The sequence below is a fragment of the Actinia tenebrosa genome, unplaced genomic scaffold (genome assembly GCF_029948245.1).
Source record: "Actinia tenebrosa isolate PJP-AT-01 unplaced genomic scaffold, QUT_ActTen_1.0 PGA_scaffold0__85_contigs__length_37466705, whole genome shotgun sequence".
NCBI classification, from domain to species: domain Eukaryota; kingdom Metazoa; phylum Cnidaria; class Anthozoa; order Actiniaria; family Actiniidae; genus Actinia; species Actinia tenebrosa.
Genome location: NW_028292569.1, coordinates 31,981,217 through 32,008,700, shown reverse-complemented (window position 1 = coordinate 32,008,700; position 27,484 = coordinate 31,981,217). Strand labels below are relative to the sequence as shown.

Sequence of the window (27,484 nt, the reverse complement as noted above, 5' to 3'; positions counted from 1 at the left end):
CATTATATTCGATTTCCGTGACAGTTCGATTTGTTATTCCTAATTTATTCTACGTCTTCAGATTGATGGTTAGTGCGGTTTTTCTAGTTTTCGCTTGATCTTTTGATCTGCGTGTTTTCCAGTTGGATTCGCCTCATTTCAACTGTCGCTGCGATATGCAAATAATGAGTAAGCTTCATGCATCAAGAAATTTGATTATATTATACACCCCTTCCGAGAAACTTTGTCACCCGTGAAGCGTAAATCGTATGAACTAGTGGCGCGGAGGTTCATGGAAAATGCGTTCAAATAAACCATGCATGACGCGGAAGCTTTCTTGGCACGGGAAACTTGCTTGACGCGGGAGTTTGTTTGACGCGGGATTTTTAAAAGAGCCATTATGGCCGACGCAGTACGCATTAACGTAATGCTTAAAGTGCATAAGCACGAGAACAAAAATCAATGTTCCATGTTCTCTTTGAAAGAAGTACCAATATTCAAAAATGTCCAAGAGTTTAAAAGCTATTTAGTGAAAAAACACGCTGAAGAAATAAGCCCAGCAAAGGACATCAGCAGTTTTGACCTTGGTTATTATGGCACGAGAGGAAGAAAACTGACCATTTGTACAGAGGAACACCTAAGAGAGGCCTATTTAACTGAAAGCCTAAACTGTCACATTTTGGTTGAAGTCACATACGCATTTCGAAAAAACAAGTTTGCCAAAGAAACGAGAGACTGTGGACGAGGACGAAGTCATGTGTCTTGATTTCAAGGCGTCAAAAAACAAGAAGAAGAGTAAGTTACTGAGCACTAAAACGTGATAAAATTCAAAATGGAGAAATACCTTTATGCTAGCTGTCTGTCTGTACTTTTTCTTTTGTAAAGCTTAAAATTGGACTGTGACAATTTTGTTAGTAAGGTATTAAATTTTAGAATCGTTTGTGCATGGCGCACGTGAATATTTGAAGGGAACCCGATAAAAACGAATAAATTATAAAATGTCACTTCTTTTCTAACAAGTTCGTTATGATCTGACCTATGTTACGGGTTTTAATAAAATGTTCCATTGCTATGTTTACAGTATTCGGTATCAGCCGGTGTATTCTGAATTTAATGTTTTTCTTTAAATTTGTAGAAAATGATTCCGTCGAAGAAGACAAGGGCCTTTTCAATAACTATTTGTCGAGGCTACGTGAAACACATGGCTCAGTTCTTGGCGATTTTAAACTGAAGTGTTGGGCTAGAATGTTGGTAAGTTAGACTGGATCGATAAATTGTAGAGCAGTTTTCATAATGCAAGATAAAAAGTTAGGTTTTCTTATCCACTACACAATAAAATGTGTGGCAGTTTGCAGCGATCTTTTAATCGCGCATGTAAACGACTCTGGTAATTTTGGAAATTTGGGGGTTTCTTCCTTATTAAAACTGCAATAAAAAACGCTGCAAAAAGCGGAGATATAATCCTCTACACGGGATCAACAATGATTTGGGTTATTACTGCTTTTCGAACCTAAGCAAAACATTGACGATTGTGATGTTTTTTTATCGGGTAAATGGGAGTCACCGCGACGACACCGTACCTCCGAATGCTGCTTTTTTGCACTAGAGCCTACAGGTGCAGTTCCTTCTACATTTAATATGATTCCCATTGTAACCACGACTTCAACTAGTAGTTTTACCTCACTTCAGTCGGCCAGAACACAAGTGGATTCTGCCATTGAATCAAATGAAACAAAGGTGTGAAGTCCTCTTGAAATTGCGTCTAGAAGGAACGTTATTTGACACATAACATGGTTAAAAAATTAAGCAGTGAAATTCTGTTTGCTCTGTAGATTAAAGCTCGAGGGATGATTCTTCAACAGCTTGTTGAGTTGAAGAACCTTAAAGATGCTAATGTACTTAGCAATGATGAGTTTGAGGAACAGAAGAAGAAGATGTTAGAAGATCTCAAGAAACTTTAATTATTATTTGACAATAATGTAAAATGTTTTATGGTTGTTTTGTTTGTCATTGAGTATCATTTACATGCTTATTTGTCATTTGCAAATAAGTGCACGGAGGGCTTTACAAGTAATCTGTAAATCTTAGATAGTTTCTAATGTCTGCATCAGAGATTTGTATGAAGGCTTCAAACACCATTTACATGAAGGCTTCAAACACCATGAAAAATTGCAGCAATTTTCGAATACAACATTCATGATTACAGATTTCTCATCGACATACAAGAACGCATTTAACACTTAATATTACCATTTTGTGTGTGATGCCATTTCTTCTAAAATAGTCGTGTAAAGTAGAAACAGAAAGCCTGGCACCACATATTCCTTCAACGTGACTACAGGGCTCAGATAGAGTTTTTTCTGGGTGTTCTAACATTTCTTGCATCAAAACGGCTTGTTCTTGTTGCGATAGCGAATAATAAGAAGGATAATAACTCTAGCGTTTCTATGACGACCCTGGGTAAATAATTGAGCTACTACAGGACTGTCTGTCGCTTCGGCCATCAGATCATCCAGTATGATTATGTTGTCGTACTTGGTATTGATTTGATTTAAATCCTCAGAAAGCTCCGGAAGACCCCGTCTGAATCGAATCCTTTTTCCCAACGAGTCTTTTAAAGTGTTGTAACCATCTTGCCATTGATTATAGCACCATAGGATGTCGATATTTTTCTGCTCTTCAAATACGATACGATTCTTTTCTAAAATCTGTTAGAGTGTGTTCAAATGTGTTCTTGGTGATTCTGTCCCCCATGTAAACAAGCTGTGACATCATTATGAAATAGGGCAATTACATATATCAGTTAAAATGGTACAAAGTCCCATTTAGAGCTATAACCAGAACCACGATTCTGATCACGTTGGCACCAAGTTCTTTTTCTCGTCTTTTGCTATAAGTTTTCCGTGTTTGATACTCTGATCAAGAGTTTCAAACACGGAAAACTGTTTTTGCTTTGTTTTATAAAATAACAAACGAGCGAAAAGATCAAACAAAGCAAAGTCTAAGTAAATTCTCCCTACGTGCCGTCTTATTCAAACTGACCAATGAGCGCGCGCGATAGATTAAAATCTGACAGTTGCATTACTCGCGCGCGCTAAAATGACGATAGCGTGTTTTGATACTCTCATCAAACATGGTTTTCGACCAATCATAGCGCGCGTATCCCAATTATTCTATAAAATTAGTTCCAAATTAGGTCCTTTCACAGGACTTTACCAGGTTTCAAGTAATAGCCCATTTATTGGCTGGTTTCCTCATGAATTATTAATGAGTATGAGAATATTTATTACATATTGTATTGTTGTAAATAGAGGTTGGAATTATGCATAAATAAAATATTTCGATATAATTATATATTTAAAGTATTTAAAAATTGTAAAGTGTTTCTTTTATATATTTTTTCACCTATTTATGGCCCCCTTCGATACATATATCATTTATAGGATAAGATTGCACCAAGTCTACTCTTAATTTGATTAACCTCAAAGAATTTGAGAATATGAAGAACATGGCAGCTTTTTTGAGTGCTTTTTCATAACTAAGCAACCATGTCCATTGAAAGTATTGTTGTAACAAAAATCAATAATTAAATAGGAAAAAGCAATGTGATGTATGTTTTATGCAGAGCCCCATTTAAACCAGCTATGCTGAACTGGGCATCGTCCATAAACAAATAAATAAATAAATAAATAATCAACAAGTTACACCCATGGAAATGTAAAGCTCTAGGATCACTTTTTGTTGAAAGTAAATAAAGTAGCAATATGTTCATTAATGATTCAATTGTAATTACTGTCAATTTAACAATAAACATGGCAATAATGTTCTTCAATTAAACATGGCAATAATGTGTTTCAATTAAACATTCTAAAAAATTAAGAAGCCATTTCGATAATGAAGGAGATTATAGTCTAGAAGTCTATTTTGATTGGATTTTTATTCGATTCCATTTCATATATCTAAAGTGGTCCTTAATATGTATTTATTTCCTTAGATTGATGTGACTCCTGTTGCAAGACAAGGCAACGACAGTTCACTTCACATCAACCAACTCAAGGTTTACCAACCTCGTATTAGAAGACTACGTGGTAGTCATGTCGTGGTCAGGCATCCTGTCAACGAGGAACTTGAAAAAAAGTTGTCCAATCCTTTCTACTTTCGTCAACACGATCATGGAACAATAGTTGATGCTTTGTTTCCAAGAAACGACGAACCAAGAGTTATTGCTCTCAAGAAAGGTGAGGAAAGCTAATGTAATTTAAATCATTTGGTGATTAATGCCTTTAATACACATTAATTTGTAGTTGGGTACGGGTTAAACAATCAAAACTTCCGGCACATTATCTGACCCTAATATACCCCCTCCCCCCTTCCCCTATCTAAAGACACGGTTCAGTCACAGATTGCTTTAGGCTGCCGTGTAATGGATTCTGCCGATCAAGAAGTTTAATTCTTAAAAAGAGACATTAATAAAAATAACCTAAACAAACATCATCAACCCATATACAATCTCTGGGTTGATCAAAGAAAAGTAGGTAGAAAAGTAACTCACAGATCATATTCGTAATTTAGGATCCTTTTGTAGATTTTATTGCTACCAAGGTCGATAGGTTATGCAGCTTATGCCTTTTTCCTTTGGACTTTCATTCATTTTCTTGTGTTCCCTTTTATTCATGTTTCCTATTATGAAAACCAAACAGGTATTGCTGGAGCTTTTCAAGTCCACCTCAAGTCTGTAGGATATGGAAGCTTGGCACCGATTGAAGAGCATGACGACTCAGGTGTCTACAACACGAGGTATACTACCCTTCTTACCAACGATTCTCACACAATTGTAAGAAGAGAATGGACCAATAACGATTACCTCGAGTTTGCAGACGGTACTCCTGTTGGTGGCGAGCACAAGGAAAAACAAAAGTATTTAAGTACAGTGTACATAAAAAATGGGAAAATCCACAAGGTAGATCGTCAGCACCTCGGGATATTTGAATCACAAAAAGGACACCCAAGAGCTGAAAATAAAAAAGAGTACCAAGAACAAGACCAAGATATTCAGATTTCTACGACTGGTTACAACAAACTCAAACTGGTTCGTTGTGACGATGTTCGCAGTAAGGAAGGTCACCACCGCTCCAGACGCAGCGCTCAAACACCAGATAACTTGGAAAAAGACATTCAGGGACTTCATCAAGAAAATCTTGTTTTCAGAGACTCCCATAAGATCGACTGGAAGAAAGTTGGTGGTGATAAAGTAAAGTTCAGACCCTTTTATGAACTCATGCGATGCTTTACTGACCCAACTGTGAAGAACAGAGAAATAGCGGAGTGTTCGAGAGAGATGCATAAACTGGCAAAACACGATAAAGAAGCGTTCAACAACATCTGCAATTTGGTTCTACAGCGAAATCTTCAAAACGTGACTTCCTGGACGGTGCTTGTCAGTGTGGTGGCCGGGCGTGGTGGACATCGAGCACAAAGTGTTTTAGCACAGGCCCTGATGTCAGAGTACCCTCGCAGGTTGACTCTTGATGAATACGAGACTTTGTTACAAGGGATCTTTTACATACCCAAGGGACCAATACATAAAGAACTGTTTGATGCTCTATTCACGCAGGCAGCAAGAGACTCTAATCCTGGTCAAAGATCATCTATGGCAATGCTCGTATTGGCTGGACTTACCAAACGTGCACAAACAGCTGGTTATAATTCAACTCTACCTGATGTGGTGGCAGAGCTCATTCATGACAGCTATCGCAATAAGTCCAATGTTCATGACCCTGACAGCATGGAACACGAGTCCTACGTTAGAGACCATATATGGGCATTTGGTAACCTCGGTCACTTATCTGGTCTAGAAGTCATGCTTAAACACGTAGACCACGACAGCTCAGGTGTGAGATCAGCAGTTGTCTCGTCCATGCGTAAGCTACCTGCAGAAAGTACAAACAAGTTCTTGTTGGACACATTATACAATGATGAGCACAACGATGTCAAAGCAGCAGTCATTGATGTTTTTATTGAAAGACACGAGGACCTGACAGATAAAACCGTTCAGGCACTCGAGCATGCAATATGGCACGCTGAAGATGGCGATGCTCTCGACGCATCCGTTCAAGAATTCCTAGAAAACCACAACAATCATCCGAAAACTAGACATATCAGAAAACGAAGAAGCATCTTACGGCGACAAAAGCGTGCTTTGATTCCTGCTCTTCGCCCACGTGAGATCCAACTGGGTCCGCATAGAAGATGGACAAAGACATTTGGAGGAAAATACCTTGGAGCAGAATCTCAGATACAATTTCGTAATCAAGTAAAACTCAGAATTGGAATATTTGGAGGGAATTTCGAGGTAAACCTTGACAATTACGCAAAGATAGAGGCTCATATTTTGAAATGGGGCTTTGACATTGTGAAAGGTAAAGCTGCTTTCAAAGCTTCTGCGAGTTTCAAGAATGACATTCCTAAAGATCTTATTCATGCCATCGCTGATGCAGGTGACGATATTCTCTCAAAGATCGATGACATCACCAGTATAATTTTTGAGCAGATTTCAAAATTCAAGGACAAACTCAAGGCAAACATCCCACTTAACATTCAAAAGCTTGTTGACTTCGTAAGCAAAATAGTCAAGTTTGTCCAAAATCTGTTCAAGCCTTTAAAGCCAATTAATCTGATGAAGAAGATACTCACTTTTGTGAAAAAGGTTGTTGAACGGCTGAAAAACTGGAAATGGATGCTAGATAATGTGCAGAAGATACAGATTGCCTTAAACAAACTGACTCTAGTGGATGATTTATTTAGACAAGTGATTGCTGTTTTGGACCGAATCCTGAATATTGTGAACCGCATTACTATCAGACTTCCCCATAACCTGCCTTCTGATTTCAAAATAGAAGACCTTCTAAAGTGGTTAAAGACAGCATCTTTAGATCTGCAAGACATCAAGATCAAGGAATTCTTTAAATCTCTTGGAATCTCTGTACCTGGAGGGTTCAAGCTGCAGTTGCCATTCAGATTTACTCTACATTTCTCTCTTTCCATGGAAAAATTTACAGCTATTTGTATGCGACTTGTGAATTTTGCTAACAATTTCTTGGACATATCATCTATCTTTGATGTGCTGAAAAACCTAGCTTTACCACGACTGAATCTTCCAAGACTCGAAGGAAAGTTTCCTGCCATACCTTTCAAGTCCTTTAACTTTGGTCTAAGCTTTGACTGGAAAATCAACTTGAATTTCAAACTAAACCTAAAGGAACCAGGGTTCTTAAAGCTAATTAACATCCTTGGCAAAGTCAGTGACTTCTTCAAACAATTCAAACTTCCATCGTTCGACTTGGAAAAGTTTTTTGAAGACATAATGCCTGGAAAGGATATGGATCTAATTAACACTATTCAAGAACTCTTTGGTGGGAACTCTAACACTACAGCTGTTGGCAAGGGGCCTGATGATATCTTAGAAGACTTTGTGAATCAAATCTTGAACTTCCTAAATTCATCCAATCCAAATATTACTGCCATCAGTGACATTACAGACTTCTTTCAAGAACTTGGTCCGGTCATGAAAGATTTTGCTGAGAGAAGTACCAAAAAGATTTGCAAAGTTTACAAATTTGCTTTAAATTCTTCAAAAGATTTCAAGGACTTTGGAGAAAATTTAGAGAAAGAAGGAATAGTGATTCTCAAGAAAGTTGACGAAACTACTCAAGGAGCACTACAGGAACTAATGAACTACACAATCATGATTAACGGCTTGATTGACGAACTTGAGAAAAACTTTACCGTTGCATCTCGTGGATTCGTTTCAAAATCTGTTCAAGAATTATCAAAGAGCTTAAAGGATATACAGTTGTTAGCCGACCAGGTTGTGGAATTTGCGAATGGAACATCTTCTAAAGTGACTGGAGTATGTATGAAGGGTGCGGACTTCTCTGCTGGTATTATCGATGAAGTTCAAAATGCTTCACGCGACGCATTGGCAGAGTTGACCAAGTTTGTTGGCCCTGTTGCAAAAGGCATCAGAACTATTGGAGAAGACTTGAAGACAGCAGTTACTAAAGTCGAAGACTGGTACAACGAAAACATGGCTGTACGTGTAGGCAAAATATCCGAGATAGCCCAATTACTAGCAGATTTTATGTCAATGTTAAACACCAACAAAGGATTTTTAGGCAAAGTTCGAGAAATCGCCATCAAAGTGAATAATGTTTTGACTCACATGCGTAACCTTCCGTTGTATGCCAATAAAGCACGCGAGACCGCAGATGATATCATACAGTTTGCTGATCGAGCTCAAAGCTTCAAGGATGAAATTTTAAAGCTAGACATTAGGAAAGAATTTGGCATCGATTATGACACAAAAGTCCGTGATATTTGCAACAAGTTCAAGGCCATGGCAAGTCAAACACTTAATAAAATTGGAAGTTATGATGTTACTGCAGAGGTGAACAAATTCTTCACAGTCGAAGCTGATAAACTAATCAATAAAGCAGTAACGAAGTTTAGAAGGATCAAGGAACCTATATATGAGATCCAAGGCGAATTGAAAGAGATATCATCCATGGTTAGCCAAATCATGGACGTCCTGATCAATCTGAAGCCCTTCACATCAAACTTTTCTCCAATACTTTCAACAATTAATAAGCTACCAGACTGCCAGCAAACTGTTACTATATTCAAGGAAAGTACAAAACCATGTGTGCGAAAAGCTATGATCGTTGGAAAGTATGTCATCGATCAGTACAAAGAATTGCGCAAAGAAATTGAAATCCTAAAAGACATGATACCAGAAACGTGGAGAAACTTCAAGATACAAAAGTGCATCAAAGGGGGAGCCTGTATATCAAAAGCTTTTATCGATCAAGCAAAAGGAATTAAAGAAAAGGTCGATGTCTTAAAGGACACGTTTAAAGAAGCCAGTGGATACACTGACATGCTTGAGACTTGTAAAGCTGGTGTTGAGAACATCACAAAGATTATCGATACAGTCAAGCTTCTCATACAGCAAGTGAAAGACTTTGAATTGAGAGACGATGTACAGAAAGTTAAAAATGTACTGCGTCGGCTAACTGGAAGAGATGTCACTGAGGAATCACAAGGAGGCAGGGCCAGAAGAAGTATCAAAGGAGCTAAGGAGAAAGTAAAGCGAGTACTGGACTATATAAGAAAGGCAAAGGAAACAAAAGAAAAGTTAGAAGGCATCTTACAGAATACTTTTAAGTCCATGAAAGCTGTCTATAACGATGCTGTAGTGGAGCACGTGCAGAAGATCCAGGATGTGCGAAACAAGCTTCAAACTTCTTATGATTTATGGAAGAAAACTAAAGATATTAACACCATCATTCAAGCTCTGGACAACATAATCAAAGAAGCATCAGACTACGCTAAAATAATGCAGGGAGTCACAACCAAATTTTCTAACCCAGTGGTGAAACTACTTATGGATACTGGAGAACTTAGTGATGTGATCAAACCACATATGGACAAATATATTGGTAAAGTAAAAGAAGTGACGGACAAGGTAAATGGATTTTTCGACAAAGTAACCGAGTTCCAAAACAAAATACAGCTTCGCCAGAGAGGTCTTGATCTTTCACAATTTAAAGAATGGAGCGCGTATCCCTATTGTTCTGCCGACGTTTGTGTGCGATCTCTGAGGAGATCTTCATCCCTTTACTACAGCACAATCTTCACCTGGAAATTTCCCCACCTCGATGACCTTTCGTCAATGAAAGATACTGGAAGATGGCTGATTCCTGGTTTGTTTGGCGATTACAAAGTTGAAGGCATCACGCGGCTATCGCAGTCATTAATAATACTCGGGATGTACGGGGTCTCCACGAACAAGGGCAAGGCTTCAATTTTAGTTATTACAACTCCTGGCAGCAGTGTACGAAAAATAATTCAATTAGGAAGTCCTCAATCTCCATTTATCGAGGAAATTGGTGGTGTCTCAGTGGCGCGAAACAGTATTTGGCTCGCTAGTGGCACTTCAAATAAGATTCATTGCATCGACAAAGGATCGGTTACTGGAAGTATGTCCTCTAGTGCTCCATCTTGGATAGGCATATCCAAAACTTATAGAGTTGAGGGCACTGCCACTTCTGTTTCATTTGATGAAGCTAAAACAATGCTATGGGTTACTGATGGTGTTGCTGGCAAGGGATACGGCTATCGATTATCGCCTGACGGGGATCTGCTATCAAGTAACATAGCCCCTGATCGAGTATTAGTCATTAGAGAAAAAGCACAGGGTATGGCAATAGTACGTCAATTTAATACTGAATACGTAGTCGTATCAAGATGTGCCATGCGCCCTGGATTCCAGTGCAAATTGGAGTTCCACGACTTAAGTGGAAGCGACGAAGTTGGCGAAAACACTTTATCAAGAGTTGTCCGTACTCCATCAGGATTAGAATCTGTTGAAAAGGTCAGGAATGATCTGATCACCATCGTGTTTTCCAGCGCAACTTACAGCGACAGAAGTAACATTGAAAATATCGGAGGAGACATTGAGGACAGGTACTTCAGAATGAAGCTCCCAATCTTAAAAATGACTTTCGGAATCACTGAAAACTGCTTATACTTCAAAGTCATGAAGGACTGGATTATAACACCACGAAGGCTAATTCCTTTTGGTGACTTACGATGTGGGGCTTTAAGAAAGCGAAGTATAGAAAATGAGCTTCTCGAGTCAGACATTTACTCAGAAGAGCTTGAAGAAGTTCATACACGTAACAAAAGAGCCACAGGTGAAATGCCAACATGCATGGCAGTCTTGAGAGGGATAAATATCATAAGGGGATATCAAGCGTTTATGCCAGAATTGAAACACACAATCACCGTGTTTGGTATTCCAATTATCTTTTTTATCGGTGCCGGTGGTCATTGGTCTATCGACTATCAATGCCAGATTTGCATGAGGGATCGAACATTTAAAGTAGGCTTGATTCCTGGTGCTTGGATCAGTGTGTATGGTGGAGTAAAAGTAAGCCTTTTGATAGTTGAAGCTGGTATCACCATCGAAGCTATACTATTAGAAACATATCATATTCCTGAGTTAACAGTTAACGTTAATAAGTGGCCATTAAAGGCTTGCATTGAGCTGAAGCTGAGTATGACACCACTGACAATGCGTGTCTGGTTATGGTATCGCTTCCTTTCGATTAGATTCAGATGTAGTGGATGGCTTAGGTGTAGTTTGAAAATAGGATGGGGCAGTAAAAAGACTTTTGCTGAGTGGTGGTGGTCAACCAAAAAAATTGAGCGCACTTTGTTTTCGACCTGCAAGAAAGACGTAGATAGAACCCCACCAATAGCAGGAACATGCAGTGCGAGACAAGTTGGGGAGAAAATGTATTTCGTACAGTGGCATGGGTTCAAAGAGGACACATCAATCAACCATTACTGGGTGAACATAGGATCCATTATGGGCTCTGGTGACGACTATGGTGCAAATGTTGGAACATCGTTGAGCACCATCGTTAGAAATCTGCCAATCATGCACGGAAGGGACGTCTATTTTAGTGTGAGAGCCACCAATGACATGGGGATGGACAGCAGACTGGTCTTATGTCCTTTTTTCAGAGCAAAACGAAGAGGACCGCAAATACGCTATGTAAATGATGGTCCTGAATTAGGCCAAGAGAAGGATTATCAGTCAGATGATTATGAAATAGGAATGAATTTTGCTTGGGCTAAAGGTGCTCAAAGTATACTGGATGTAAAATGGGGTATTTCAACTTCTTCAAAATGCACTCTTGATGAAAAGGAAGTGGACGTCTACAGTTTGATGCCTGTTGGTGAGACCAACACTATTCAAACTTCGGGTTTGAGTCTGAAACATGGGCAGAAATACTATACAAGGGTTGTTGCTACCAACTCGATTGGATTAAGAGCGGTCATGTGCAGTGATGGCATCGTGATAGATACTACACCTCCTGTGGCAGGTTACTTGTATGATGGGTCTGGAGAACAAGATGCTGATTTTCTTCCGTCAACGAAACGAGTTCGAGCCAAGTATCAAGCATTCGTAGACAACGAGAGCCCTTTAGTTAAGTATGAGTGGAAAATAGCGTTGTTTGAAAACTCTCTTGATATTACCCCGTTTGTGAGCATACCACTTCCGCAAAGAACGCCTCTTATGGTGGGACTGAATCTAAGCCCAGGACAGAAATACAAGATTGTTCTACGAGGTACGAATGCAGCTGGTTTACAGACTTCTGTTGAATCCAATGGTTTCGTACCGGACAACACTGCACCTGTTTGTAACGTACCTTCTGATGTACTCTCTGAAAGCGATGACCAGGATGTTGACTTTGTTCGAGAGCTCAAGAGCATACAGGCAAAGTGGAAATGTTCAGATTCTGAGAGTGGAATCAAGAAGCAGTTCCTTGCTGTGGGAACTTACCCAGGAGGCGATGATATCAAATCGTTTGATGCAGCAGAGAAGTACAACGCTACAGTTCTTGAAGATGGGAACACTTTTGTGCAGCTGGATGGCTTTGACACTGAGCTAAGAGTGAGATATCACGTGACAGTAAAAGTACTCAATGGGGCTGGAATTCGTAGGACAGTTTCATCTGATGGTATTTTGATTGATACAACACCACCCGCTGTTGCACCTCAATTCATCAAAGACGGCTTGGAAGGAAAAGATCAAAACTACACAAAGGAACGTTTTATGTTCAGTGTTCATTGGGAACAAGCCTTCATTGACGCAGAAAGTGGTTTGTCTGAGTATCGCGTCGGGTTGGGTACAAAACCCGGACTCACAGATACTAAGAACTTAATAACTGTTGGGAAAAGAAACAGTGCAACGCTTACAGGACTGCTGCTTGAAAGTGGACGTAAATATTTTGCCACAGTTGTAGGATGTAATGGAGTACAGATGTGCGTGGATGCCAGCAGTAATGGTGCTATTGTTGATTACGTACCTCCTCATACTGGTAACGTCGATACTGGCTATAAAGGACCACCTGTTTTTTTTCAATGGAACACTAAATCAGTATGGGCGCGATGGAATTGGTGCCCAGCAGACGAAGTAAGGACCTCTACGTTCATCGACAACAGGAAGTGTAGTAACGATAGTTTCTATGACGTACATTCTGGTATCGATAATTTTGGCTTATCAGTCACTTCCTTGGTAAATGAACAATTACTTGTTGAAGTGAAGAAAGTTGGGCGAGTGCGCATGAGTGGGAGATCTATTGAATTAGAAGATGGAATATATTCAGCCGTGGTCCAGGCAACCGACAAAGCTGGAATGAACTCTAATGGATATTCAAATACTTTCATCGTAGACAGTTCTCCTCCCGAAGTTTTGATTATCCAACATGGACATCGTGGAAATATGCTAAAGTATACAAGAGAGAAGGACTTAACGTTTAAAAGCTACTTTGAAATCGAAGATGATCTCACTAAGATTGTATCGTACAAAGTTTCTATTGGAAGTTATAGTGGAGCAGATGACGTTGCCAGTTCTAATACTATTGTCTTACCACAGCCAAAGTATTCAATAGCGATCAACTGGACTGCTGAAGAACCTATCAAGCTTGAAAACAACAGAAAGTACTACGTTACCATGAAAGCATTCAACAGCGCAGGATTGACGGGGATTGGCTCTTCAGATGCACTTCTCTCAGATTCAGAAGCTCCAAGAATCGCTTTTGCTATGGATGGATGGGGAATGATGGATGCCAAGTATCAAAGCTATGCTTCTATTTACCGTGCGCACTGGCATGGCGTTAGCGATTTTTCTGGAATACATTCCATATATCTTGGACTGAAAAGCACTTACAGTTCAAGCGCATGCGATGTCATCCCATTAGAATTGGTACCAAACAAAGCAAGCTCTCACATTTTATCTGGACTAAGTCTTAGATCAGGATCAAAATATTTTGCATGTATAAAAGTCGTCGACAACGCTCAAAACGAAGCGCTTTTCTCTTCTGATGGCGTTATACTCGACAGCACTCCCCCACGCGCTGGTACTGTAGTAGATGGAAAGTCAGGTCAAGACATTGATGTACAGGTCGAGGGCTCGATCTTGTGGGCCTCGTGGTCAAACTTTACTGAACAAGAAACACAGATTGTTGGGTATAAGCTGGCTTTTGGCACGGCACCTGGAAAAGTAGATATTCAAGAGTTTACCGACGTGGAACTTGTAGAGAGATCTGCTAGTACAAGGATGAAGGTGTCTGAACTAAGAAGTGGTCAGCGGTACTACGCAACGGTAGTAGCTGTCAATAACCTCGGAATACCAAGCGCTAAAGTATTTTCAAATGGTGTATTAGTTGATTTTACCCCACCAGAATTCATCAGACCAGTAACTAATGGTGGCATTACAGGAAAAGATGTTTCATATACAAACCAGCAAACTTTATCGTGTTCTTGGATTTGCGACGATCAAGAAACACGCCTGCAATCTGTTGAAGTGGCCTTCGGACTGCAACCTGGAGTAACCAACGTAAAAAACTTCACAAGAGTTCCAAATAACCAGAGAAAGTATGTCTTCTCGACAAATCTTCGACCAGGAATTAAATACTTTGCAATGGTCAGATGCACAAATAGAATAGGGCTTACTTCTATATCTACTTCAAATGGGGTAGCATACGATAATTCACCTCCCCTAGCTCAGTTCATCGACGATGGAGACTATCACAATTCTACGAACAGAGTAGAACTGAAGTGGAAATTCTACGATGTGGAAAGTGGAATCGAAAAATATCAAGTTTTCGTGCATCTTGCCGATAATTCAAGCAGACAAGGTCCATTTGAGTTTTCGGGTGCCGTGACGTCGACGACAGTAAACCTGGACTCTCCTCTTGCTGTTGGAAAAAAATATTTTGTAACTGTTACAGCCTTCAACGGTGCTGGTCTAACAGCGTCTATAACATCTGATGGATTTAAAGTAGATGACACCCCGCCTCTGTGTGAAAACGTTTGGGATGGAGATAAACCACCAAACGCAGATTTACGCTTCATTGGAAAAACAAACAGACTAACAGTATCTTGGAACTGCTCTGATAGCGAGTCACCATTGATCAAGATTCAGTTTTCTGTTGAGGAAGTAAATTCACAAGCGGTTATTCTTCCCTTCCATTCATTGAAACAAAAGCTTAATTCAAGTGGTACTACTATTATTACTGGCAATGGCAGATGGAATCCACGATATCTAGAGGGTAAGACCTACAGAGTTGGGATAGAACTGACCAATGCTGTTAAACGTAGCTCCGTTTACTGGACCAATGGCGTACTTGTTGATGCTTCTCCTCCCGTATTCAAGGACCTCAGGCTCAGATTCAAACCAATAAATGATGAGTTATCAGCGAGCTGGAATGTGAAGGACGAGGAAAGTGGTGTTGGTAAGGTCCAATGGGGCCTGGGTAGCAGTCCAGAGAAAACGGATATTTTGAACCTAACGTTTATCGACAAAGCCATCAGCAGCCTCACAGTTTCTGGTTCACAAATACGACTACAACTTGGAAGAACCTACTTTTTGACTCTTGTCGCAACCAACCTCGCAGGTTTAGCAAGCAGAACGGTGTCAAATGGAGTTGTGATTGATCGTACTAGGCCCGAAGCTGGTGTTGTGACTGCACAATACGTTTTACCTTTGAACTATGACAGAAATAAGAACATTGTTCCCGGGTCATCATTTACGGTGTCTTGGACAGGATTCGTAGATAAAGAAAGTGGAGTTTCTCGATACAGCTGGGCTACGGGAAATAACTTACAATCGCTTCTAAATCTGGATGACAGTAAATATACAAACATTCTGCTCGACGAATCTGTTGGTGGCGTGCAGATTAAGAACGTAACTTTGGTTAGCAATAGTACATACTACGTGTGCATCAGAGCAACCAACGGCGCAGGCCTACAAAGAACAGATTGCTCACCAGGAATGAAAGTAGTCCTGGGTAAATTCTCGGCTGGTGTGGTTAACGATGGTCCAAGAAACTCAAAGCAAGACCTGGACTTCCAGCTTGACGACAGAGCATTATGGGCTTACTGGAGTGGATTTGATGATCCTGTGTATGGAGTGTCTTCATATGAATGGTGTGTGGGGGATCACCAACCAAGTCACTCAGACAGTAATGTATGTAAATGGCCTTACATGAAAGTACCCCTGTTAAGAAACTATGCACACCGTTTCTACAATCTAACACTTACACACGGCACGACGTATTACGCTACCGTGAAGGCTATAAATAGCCGAGGTGAAACTGTTGTTGCAACTTCGGATGGTGTCCTCGTTGATCGTACAAGTCCTGTGGGTGGATCGATAAACATTTCACCGTCCATTGGTAAAGATACCCAGTACATGACTTCACTTTCTGCTCCTACTGTTACTTGGGAGATGAAAGACAATGAAAGTGGCCTGAGTCACTTTAGAATTGGAATCGGTTCTTTTCCTTTCCAAGACGATCTTCTAGATTTCAGGAAAATCGCAGCTCTTGAAAGATCAGTGGATTTAGACGAATTCAATTTTACAGCAACAAATGGTTTGTCGTACTTTGTGGCGATAACAGGCGTTAACATGCTTGGACTTGAATCGTCACTGATCACTCAACAAGTGGTAGTGGACACGACCCCTCCATCTGTTGGCGTGGTAGTGGATGGTAACAGGACCAGTGAAAATAAAGATCTGGACTACCAAACGAATAACCAAGTGTTGGCAGCTTATTGGTATGGATTTGAAGATGGTGAAAGTGATATTGTGGAATACCAATGGTGTATTGGTTTACAACAAGGTAAGTTGTGTTTCTCAATTGATCACCCAAACATGTGAATTAGAGATATTTACCTACTTCATGATAGGTATTGGCCTTTGCTCCACGTAGTGGAACCGAGGGGCCAATTTTGTGGCTTGGCTCATGCACTAATATCGAATCATTACCATCGCCATTGCCACGTACAAAGACAGGCACAATTACGTATGATTTTTCGTCTAAAAAAAAAAGATTGACAAAACTGTCAACATTTCTGATCGTTGAATTTGTTTATTTCTTTTGACAGGCACTTGCAACTTGAAAAGCTTTTCATCATCCGGGCTTTCTACCTTTGGCGCAATATGGTCCAACCTAAGGGAAGGAGAGCGGTACTACTTTACCGTACAGGCCATAAATGCAGCAGGACTGATACAAACCGCTTCATCTGATGGCGTTACCATTGATACAAGTGCACCAAGCATTAGAGGAGTCACCTTATCGAGCCCGTCTGATGACATTTCTTTGGTAAAGTTTGGAAACGTCACAGCTCAGAGCAGTGGAAGAGTACTTAAAGTTACTTGGGACAAAGTGACGGATACTGAGAGTGGTATTTCCAGCTTGATGTACTGTGTTGGAAGAACAATCAATGAATGTGACATCATCGACTGGACCAATCTAGATGTGGAAACAAACTTTTTTGTACAACAATTTGAAAAGCCGTTGGCTGCTGGGACGGTACTTTATATTACTTTACAAGCTACTAACAGAGCTGGATTAAGTGTAAATGCAACAACAGATGCTATACTTGTAGACTCTTCTCCTCCAAGTGTAGGGAGTGTTAATGTTGGAAACGTACCTGATACAAAGTATCTTAAAGAAGAAGAGGCTGTTGAAGCAGCTTGGAGCGGATTTGAAGATAGCGAGACAGGACTTGATCATTTTGAATGGGCAGTTTGCCCAGAAATGTCTGAAAGAAAATGTGTAACCCCACTTGTCAACATAGGACTAACTACACGAATGAAGAATTATCAACTTCAATTAAAGTCTGGTGTCGCATACGTTCTTGTCGTTCAGGCTTACAATAAAGTTGGGCTGCGAAGTGAGGCCCAATCTAACGCCTTTGTCCTTGAGAATAGGCATCCAGTACCAAGATCCGTGTTTGATGGCAATTATTATGGCAAAGACATTTCAATACAGAGCTCAGTCAACACCCTCGCAGCAAACTGGGAACCTTTTATTGACTACAACTCAAGAATAACAAGGTACGAGATATGTGTGGGAAGCAAGCCGTTAACATGCGATATCGATCCCTACCAAGATGTGAGGATGACGCTCAAAGGCGAGATAACAGGACTCAGACTTGCTCACATGAATACATACTACATCACTGTTCGTGCTACTAACGAAGCTGGCTACAAAGCAACTGGTTCCACAAATGGCGTCAAGATTGACAGCACCCCGCCTGCGGGAGGAAAGATACGAGATGGAATTGGCGAGGAAGACATAAATTATCAAGCTGATGACTCCTTCATTTCAGCCAACTGGGATCCGTTTACAGATACAGAGTCAGGAATAGAGAAATACATCTGGTGCGTGGGTACATCAAAAGGATCATGTGACGTCATCCCAGAGACTGAAATACCAGAGAGCACACAGAGAGTTGCACGACAAATAAACCTGCCACTCAGCCCAGGCGTGACTATTTACACGAAACTGAAGGCGATAAATATCGCAAGAGGAGAGACCACTGTATATTCAGATGGAGTAACAATAGACAACACTCCTCCACAACTAACGGAGGTAATTATAGTTTTGTCGCAGGCCCGTAGCTAGGGGGGGTGAAGGGGGTGCGTTCGCACCCCCCCGCCCTCCAAAGCGAGCTAAAGGTCCGCTTTTTAAGCAAGTGAGATTTTGGCTGGTATGATATTTTCACGTAAAACTAAGTAAAAAAAATCAATTTTACTTTGATAAATTATCTATATCTATGCGTCCTATGGGACTTTTAAAAAATAAAGTATATGGTTGGTCCACTTTTTGTAAATTAGCACCCCCCCAACAAAAATCCTAGCTACGGGCCTGTGTCGTATAAAAAAATCTCGAAGAAATTTAGAGTATCTTATCATCGATTTACGATAAATTTGTTGTTATAATATTTTTTAAATGTATTTTTAGGTCAAAGATTTACAGACTAATAATACTCTACAAGATAAAAACTTTATAACGTCAAAAGTCGACTACTGCGCATTCTGGAATGTTCGTGAATACGAGAGTAAGATTACCTTGAGTAAAGTATCTGTCTGCACTGACCTGAATCATAATGATTGCCTTGCCACGTCGATTGATGTGGGTAATAAGTCTCTTGTCTGTCTGTCTAATCTGAAGTTAGCTGAAGGTGTCAAGTATGTGACCATCGTACGCGTAACGAACAGCGTGGGACTGACTACTACTCGTGTATCTGATGGTTTTCTATTGGACTCCACTCCTCCAGTCACAGGAGAAATTATCCATATCACTAATGGGTCTATCTCTTTTGAGAGTTTTGGGAAAACCTTCACCAGCAAAGATATTTCCGTACGTTTGAGTGGTTTCTGTGACAAGGAATCTTCCGTTTCAAAATATGACATTTGCCTAGGCAAGTACTCTGGAGGATGCAACGTGGTCAATTTTACTGATATTGGTAATCACACGGAATACACGTTCACAGGAATGAGTCTAGAGCATAATACTATGTATTACGTATCTGTTATTGCTGAGAACGAGGCACGTCTGCGAAGTGACATCGCATCTTCAGATGGAGTCTTAATGGACGCAACAGGTATTAATGAGACTCCTTACCAAGGAAAATTGTATATCTCATCTGCAAATGAGCAAGTTAAGAAAATAACAGATAGTTCTGATGTTGACATCACTGAAATTAACAGTGAAAATATCAAACGTTCGAGATGATCTAATATTATAAAATATAAAACTTTAATTTGTAACCAGATTACATTTTCTCCATAGCTCCTTTAACTAGTGGTATGCTTAACGATGGTGACACAGTAGGCAAAGACATCAACTTCCAGCAATCAACCACTGACATCAAAGCACACTGGACATCGATCGAAGACCCTGAAAGTGACGTTGTAAAGGTTACGTGGTGTGCAGGTTCAGTTCGTGGAGTATGTGACATAGTACCAATGAAGATCATATCTCCATGGGTACATAATGTACATACCATACTAGATTCACCCATGAGAAATGGACAGAAGCTTTTCGTGTTGGTAAGGGCAACAAATGGTGCAGGTAAAACAACAACGCTGTCTTCCGATGGCGTGACAGTCGATAATACTCCACCTGAATCGGGTGTAGTCGTAGACGGCAACTCTTCAAAGGATATTAGCTGCCTTTATGGAGATGACGACGTGCAAGCAAACTGGTCAGGTTTTGCTGATAAGGAAAGTGGAATAGAGCGATATGAGGTTGCTGTTTGTGATGCCAGAAACCTAACTGTCTGTCCACAACCCTACACCACAGTCTACAATACAACACAAGTGCGATTTGCAGGTATAGACAAATGAAATTATTTTTGTACATTTTTACATGATGTGGTGCCATGATGATGAGAAAGAAAGGAAGTGGGAAAGAGGGGAAAACGTCGTGCCCATCCGTTGAAAATCACAGTTTATTCCTAGGTTATCTCTAAATTAAAAAATTGTGATAATTTTTTATTATGGTAACAAGGTCGATCTTTGGTATTTACAGGATTGGATCTTGATAGTGGAGCCATGTACATAGTGTTTGTCAAGGCAACCAACTTTGCTGGTCTGCAGACAGTTTCTACGTCAAATGGATTCACAGTCGACTTTAGTCCACCAAAAGAAAATGAGGCTTGGTTGGGGCAGGGGAACAAACACCAGCTTTTCCAATCCAGAGACAATCAAATTCATGTCCGGTAATATAGCTAAAAAATTACAATTTTTTAAAAAATCTTTAACACTTATGGAAGTGGAATAAAAGGATCACGACATTTTGATCAAGTCATTTCCACCGAACGTCCTGGATCTGGGTGTGGGTGTGATCGTTTATAGGTGTTAATTTTTTAGGAATTCTAATGTGTAAGAGGTAGGGTGGAGTGGGGTACAGTGCTTTCTAGCAAACAACTTATTCTCTTGTGAGTTTACCCTTAAACATCCATCCCCATAAGTCCAACCTGCATCAAATCCTATGCATCGCTGTGCTATGCATTAAGAAGTACCGTAAGAAGGTAACAATTCAACAAATTCTACTTTAATGGTAAATGTTGGATTTTAATGAACATTTTTTTAAATTTAGATGGTCGCCGTTTGAAGATTTAGAAAGTGGAATTGTCAAGTATGAAATTTGTGCAAGCTTGTCATCCATTGAATGCAACAAGACGAACTTTGTAAACATCCTTCAAACCAAAAGTTATGTACTTTCTGGGCTGAAACTAGATCATGGGAGACCGTACCATGTGACAATAAAAGGCACAAATGGTGTTGGATTGTCTGCCACGGTAACAACAAAACCAATTCTAATAGACACCACCCCACCTAAAGTCATTGACGAGGTTCAAGATCAAAATACTTCTGACATTAGACCAACAGTGTCACCAAATGGATTCAATAACAATAGTGTGCCAAAAGACTTATTACTATCGCCAAGTTCAAGTCCGAGCTCTTATATCAGGTTTACTTGCACGGAAGAGCTGCTTAGTGTAGACTGGGACGAGTTTGATGATCCTGAGAGTGGAATGTGGAAGTACGAATGGTGCGTCGGCACCAGAAATGGAGTTTGTGACGTCTTCCCTTTGACGTCGGCTGTTTTGAGTTTAAGTGGCAAAACAATAACGACTCGAATATCCTCAGGAACGGAACTCTTCGCAACGGTCAATGTAGTAAATAATGTTGGATTGAAAACTGTTCTCAACTCTAAAAGATGCTTGGTTATGACCGTCGCTCCTAAAGTGGTTGATGTATTGGATCTGGAGGTCTCAAATACAAGTGACCCCACAGATGTGGATTGGATGGCAAACATGAAACGTCTTACCTTGAAATGGAGTTTGATTGGAAAGTTTCTGGACGATATTTCATGCATGCGTCTTGAAGTAGCAGTAACGTCCACTTCTCGCAACAGGAGTTTACCTAGACTGAATAAAAGAAAAGGTTGGAATGGCGAGCCTTTTGCTCAGGACTTCATGAACGTCCATGGATCGCAGCGAAACGTGACTGTTGAGAGTGTACAGCTGCAACCATGGATACAGTATCGTGGGGTGGTACGGGTTTGGAACGAAGGGGGAATCTATGATGAGACTAGCAGCGATGGTGTACGTGTTGAGCCCAGTCCACCTTTATCTCGTCAGCTGTTCATTCGGGACAATTCACCAGAAAACGAGCGAGCAAGATGGCTACCAAATCTTCATCTACCTCCCATTAACGAAAGTGCGTTGGACAAAGAAGTCATCTATATTTCTTCTCCAAGTGAAATTTTAGTTGCTGTGAGCATTGGAGTTAATGCCACAAATTCATCGCAATTAGCCCTTGAAGCTGATCTGCTGTACAGTGACCATTTCAGTCCCACTCAAGAATTCAAGGTCCTCGTTACCAGAGTAACCTCAGATTCTAATGAAACTAACACTACAGAGAATAGTTTAGAAATGAAAACACTACCTGGTTTCTCAAACCCTCAAGGTCCATGCTGTGCCAACTACACATCAGATTCCCCCAATATGTTGACAGACAACCACTACAAGCCTACTTTACCAACACAGAAATTTGGGTCATCTGTTGCTTTGCTTCCTCATGATTACATAGCCGTTGCTTCGTCCGACAAGTTCTTCATCTTCTCAACCAAAAACAGGACACTGAAGAGTGAGGTTATAAAAATGACCTCGGCTACTGCTCTTTCATACTCAGAAGATTGGCTTATTCTAGCGTCTATTGGAATGATAAAAGTTTACCGATACGATTTCTCAGAGAAAGGGGACATAAAACTGAAACTCGAGGCAACGATTTCGAGTTGTAAAACAAGCCCTTGTGTTTCCAGCGAAACGTGGCCAAATTTGGATGGCGAAAAAGTTTTCATACAGAAAACGACCATTGCGGCAACAGGAAGAATAACATCCTCGAATAACAGCGTGATTGGGATCTTTCGTCAAACCAATGGAGCATGGCAGCTGCATCAGGAATTGGGAACTGCAGAGAATGATCAATACTTTGGACGAGACATCGCAATGAACGATGACGTGTTAGCAGTGTCAACAGGAGGTCTTGCGTTACCCAAGGTTGTCATTTATTCGATGACTGACTTCAGTGTCATCATGAAAATTGATCTCAAACACTCGAGTATTAACATGGTGGAACCATCTCTTCGACTGAAGAAACAAAATGAACTGGTTATGGTCTCCAAGGTGAAAGCAAAGTCTGTCGTTGTTAGGCTGAACATTCCCTCCAAGTCCTTTAACTTACTTTGCACGTATGTACCTCCAATTGAAATTCAATCGCGACTTAGCGGTAAATTTGAATTGATGGACCAAGACGGTGGAACTATTGTTGCACTTGGGATGCAAACATCACAAGGTCGTGATGGAGTTATACTTATAGCTTTCAACGGTGTATTTGCATATGGCCCAGACCATGACTTAGGCAAGTGCACTGGATTAGGAACAATTCTTTCAAGTGAAAATCACTCTCGAGTTGATGATGGGATTCCACGTGCTAGCGTAGCAATGTACGGATCTAATATTGTGTTTGGGACTCCAGGGATTCTGACATGGCCTGATGTTGGCGAAAACTATGGGACAGGCCGGGTTTATACGATCAAATATTGCCCTCGAAACTACAAGCGAATCAAGATATCCAAGGTGAATGGTGGAATCGAATCATACCAATGTCAAGCCTGCGAGGAGGGTCGCAGGTCACTCGGAGGGATAACATCGATTTGCACAGTTTGTGAAGGACGTAAATGCGTGCCATCTCTTGTTGACGATCCTGTTCATTTTACCACCAAAATGTGCGACAATCAATTGTGTCCTCTCAACGAACAGATCATCAACAAGACCAATGGAATTAAAATAATCCAAATGAACGATACGTTTTTCGAAGAAGGTGCAGCCAACGAGTACACCGTTAAGCTAGTCGAGACAACTCGTGCAGGTATGTCAACAACATCTGAATCAGAGCCGTTTATTATCGATACAACGTCTCCAGTGGTGGGTACTGTGTATGATGGCCTAGGAAGCAACAAAAATATGAACTGCTCAAGTAACGAAACGTTCGGCGAAGATAGTCAGTGTTCTACACGTAGCTTCCAAGATACGGACATTGATTATACTAATAATACCTCCGAAGTTCACGCTCGATGGATCGACTTTGCTGACAACAAGAGCGACATAGCAGAGTATTTCTGGTGCGTAGGATCAAAACCCATGCTGGATGACATTCGGCAGTGCGAGAGCACAGGACAGAGACAGAATGGCAGTCACTATGGACTGTACTTTCACCAAGGTGACACGTACTATGTTACCGTGGTTGCATGTAATGGCGCTCAAAGATGTTCAGCAGGTCATTCTAATGGAGTAGAAGTTGATGTTACTTCACCTACCATGCAGTATGTACGGGATGGGGTATTTGGTCCAGATATGGATTACCAGGTGATTGTTAAGCAATTTTTGTGGATCTAAAATAAAGAATAATTTTCATTATTTTTAGGCCCTTAGCGCGTGGTCTCAGAGAGGAGGGGGGGGGGGGGGGGGGGTGCGTCTCGGAAAAACAAAACAGCATCTGAGATAACGATAGCTTTTATTGCATGTTTTAGCTTTAAAAAAATCAAAACCTTGCATCCCCCGCATCCCCGTAGCCTACGGGCCTGATTTTGTTTTCCTAATGCAATGCTATATGCAATGCTATTCTTAACTATAAGTGATGAATAATTTTAGATATTCCTGGACATCATATTTGCGTACTTCAAGGCCTCTGATGAAAACAGTGGCATAAACTCGTATGAAGTAGCCTGGGGAACCGCTCCTGGTCTTACAGACATGAAAGAGTATGAGGAAGTTGTTAATACAACCATTTGGTATGCAAAGTTTAAAGACAACACACTGGAGAAGGAAAAGAAGTATTTTGCAACCGTAAGAGCATCCAACAAGGCGGGTTTACTCTCAGAGCCAATGTCGTCTGATGGCATAATCGTTGGAAAGTCTGAGTACATATTTGACAAGAATGCTTCAGCATCGTTCTTTTTTGACACTGTTAATGTGAAAATTGATGGAACCAGAGAAGATGGTGGCGTTGGAAAAATATATGGGACTTTGGAAGTTCCTAAAGGAGCTGTAGATGGCGAAGTAAAACTTCAGTGTTACACCCTGGATAATGAGACTTTTGCATCTAACAAGTCAGAACATGGTCCTGTGTCCAACCCTAGTATTACAAAACCAAAGGTATTTAAGGCCTATGTTAAGCGTGTCTAAAAACAGATTTGGATGCATGTGATTGTGGTGAAGCCAAGAGCATGCGGCCAAGAGTTCGTCTGTTTTGTTTTTGTTAACATACTACTCTATGTGTTAACCCATGAAACTAAACTATACTATTATATTTCTTTCCAGCAATTCATGCTTGGCAACTACAGCTTCCTAATCAAAGCTGTGGATCCCTTAAACAACACTCTTCAAGAGGGATATAAGTTTGCCAAGCCGATCACGATCTCCATGTTTTACGATGTGGACAAGTTAATAAGAGCCAACAAACGAGTGGTGAACAAAGAAGTAAAGAAGGAGGACGTTGATCCTGTGCTGTATTTGTGGAATATAAAAAATAATACATGGTAAATGTTATTTTTGCTTTTCTAGACATTAGGTAGCAAATGATATTCAAATTTCCCTTCATTACAGGATCGATGCATCTCTGTCTTGCCCAGAACCCTGGAAGTACATCAACCGTACTATCAAACTTCTCACTGTTCATATCTGTCACTTGACCCAGTTTGCTTTCTTCTGGTCGTTCAAAGCACAGAATGGATTGATGATGTTTGAAAAGAACACTTCGGGTAAGTTTGCCTTAGTTTCATTGTTGTCGCTGTGGTAATGGTGGGATGGGCTCGGATTTTGTTCAGTTAATGTTGCTGCTACTGCTGTTGCTGTTCTCACTTGTGGAAGATGATAGTGATTATGAAATGAGTGTTGGTGCTGCTGCTGTTGGTGTTGTTGCTTTTCACGGTATTATATATTCTTATGTTTTTAGTTAGAGTGCATAGCATGCTCGCATGTTTTTTTTCCAATTTATTGTGCAATGTTTAGAATTGAATTGATATTTTTCTTTTTATAACAAATCTCACAGTCTACGACACAAACGGCGATGTAATTGTCTTTCTTGAAACAAGAGCACGGCAGATAGATCTTCCTATCAAGCGTTCCAAAGGCAGCACCGGAAATATCGAAGTTTATTGGTCTCTTCAAAGCAATGAGTCACTTGATTCAAATTTGATATGGCCAAAGTCAGGAAAAATATCATTGACAGAAAGCCAGTGGAACGCTACTCTATCTCTAATGGTAGCCAGTAACGAAAGGAGGACAGGGAAACAAGTTATCTATGTTCGACTTGATAACGTGACTGGTGGGGCAATTCTAGCATCACGTGACAAGATAGAATCAACCCTGATTATTGTAGGCAGTTCTGAAGTACAGCAAGACCCTAAGTCCACCTTAACCTGGATCATTGGAGTAGTTTTGGGAATTGTTTTCATAGCGATAGTCATTCTTGGGCTTGTGAAAAGAAGTAGAAGAAATGTGAACACAGTGGCTTCAACAGAAGTTAGAGAATATGTTAATTTAGCTTACGTTGGTAATATGCAATCTAATAGCAATGAAGATCAACAACACCATTCGAAAGAAAAGGAAGTAGCACTTAGTCATCAAGGAGGATATAACAATCCGAGTTTTGAAAAAAATTCCGATGTTGTAGAAATTAAAATGGGGCCAGAGGACCAATATACAGTGCAAGATGGTGCCAATCTTCCTGATTCAAGTGAAGCATGATGATGACGATGTTGTGTCACAGTAGAATAAAGCTATGTCAATTAGAAATTTAGTTTTCGCAATTTCGAGCCTGAGAACTTATGGTACCGTACGTAACTCTATCTCCATTGGCTCCCAAGTCTAAGCCCTTCACAATCCTACTATATAGCATCGGAAAATGGGATCCCTTATTTGAGGGTTAGTAAATTTCATATTGTCAACAAAGTATTATGGATTTCATGGTTTTCTAACTTATATATAAAATAGGGATTACATGCTAAAAGGCTCAACATGCACAAAAAGTCGTAAACGTGTAATGTGGAATAATTTTAATATTCGTGTATACCTTTTGTACACGTGCTACCAGGCTCATGTTGGGTTTCGTATGTTATCGTTGGTCTGTGGTGGTGTATGTTTGTTATGATTTCGCATTATCGAGTGATTTCCGGTTTCACAAGAATATAATTTCTGCATGGCGGTGTTTTCGAAATACAAAGATGTCAAAATAATCTTTGTTCATTCCATTTATGACATATGAACGTCACAATATTCGCATCGGACGAATAAATAACAATCAATTCTAACCTATACAAACGCCACGACAGGAGACCAACGATAACAGAGGAAATCCAACATAAGCTTGGTAAGCATGTGGTCTATACAAGACATTTAGTCAATCCCATTTCGCGAGACTAAGCAATTTCAGTATTCATTTTACTTATTCAGGAAATTATTACAACGCTATCTGTTATTTTGATAGAGTTTAATTTGCATTCCA

General features: G+C 40.3%; 1 protein-coding gene across 1 annotated transcript in view; it reads left to right on the top strand.

The window, feature by feature from the left end:
* The first annotated feature begins 3,527 nt into the window (after positions 1-3,527).
* Positions 3,528-27,484, top strand: part of LOC148914097 (uncharacterized) — a 24,218-nt gene continuing 261 nt past the window's right edge. The window contains exons 1-12 of the mRNA XM_089026288.1: positions 3,528-3,548; positions 3,974-4,217; positions 4,680-16,736; positions 17,002-18,494; positions 18,867-19,509; positions 19,698-20,240; positions 20,439-20,628; positions 21,009-24,345; positions 24,631-25,134; positions 25,300-25,517; positions 25,585-25,739; positions 26,030-27,484. The exon at positions 26,030-27,484 is cut by the window's right edge and continues 261 nt beyond it. Of these exons, the coding sequence (XP_088882414.1) occupies positions 3,528-3,548; positions 3,974-4,217; positions 4,680-16,736; positions 17,002-18,494; positions 18,867-19,509; positions 19,698-20,240; positions 20,439-20,628; positions 21,009-24,345; positions 24,631-25,134; positions 25,300-25,517; positions 25,585-25,739; positions 26,030-26,727 (20,103 nt within the window). The 3' untranslated portion in view covers positions 26,728-27,484. The remainder of the gene's footprint in view (positions 3,549-3,973; positions 4,218-4,679; positions 16,737-17,001; positions 18,495-18,866; positions 19,510-19,697; positions 20,241-20,438; positions 20,629-21,008; positions 24,346-24,630; positions 25,135-25,299; positions 25,518-25,584; positions 25,740-26,029) is intronic.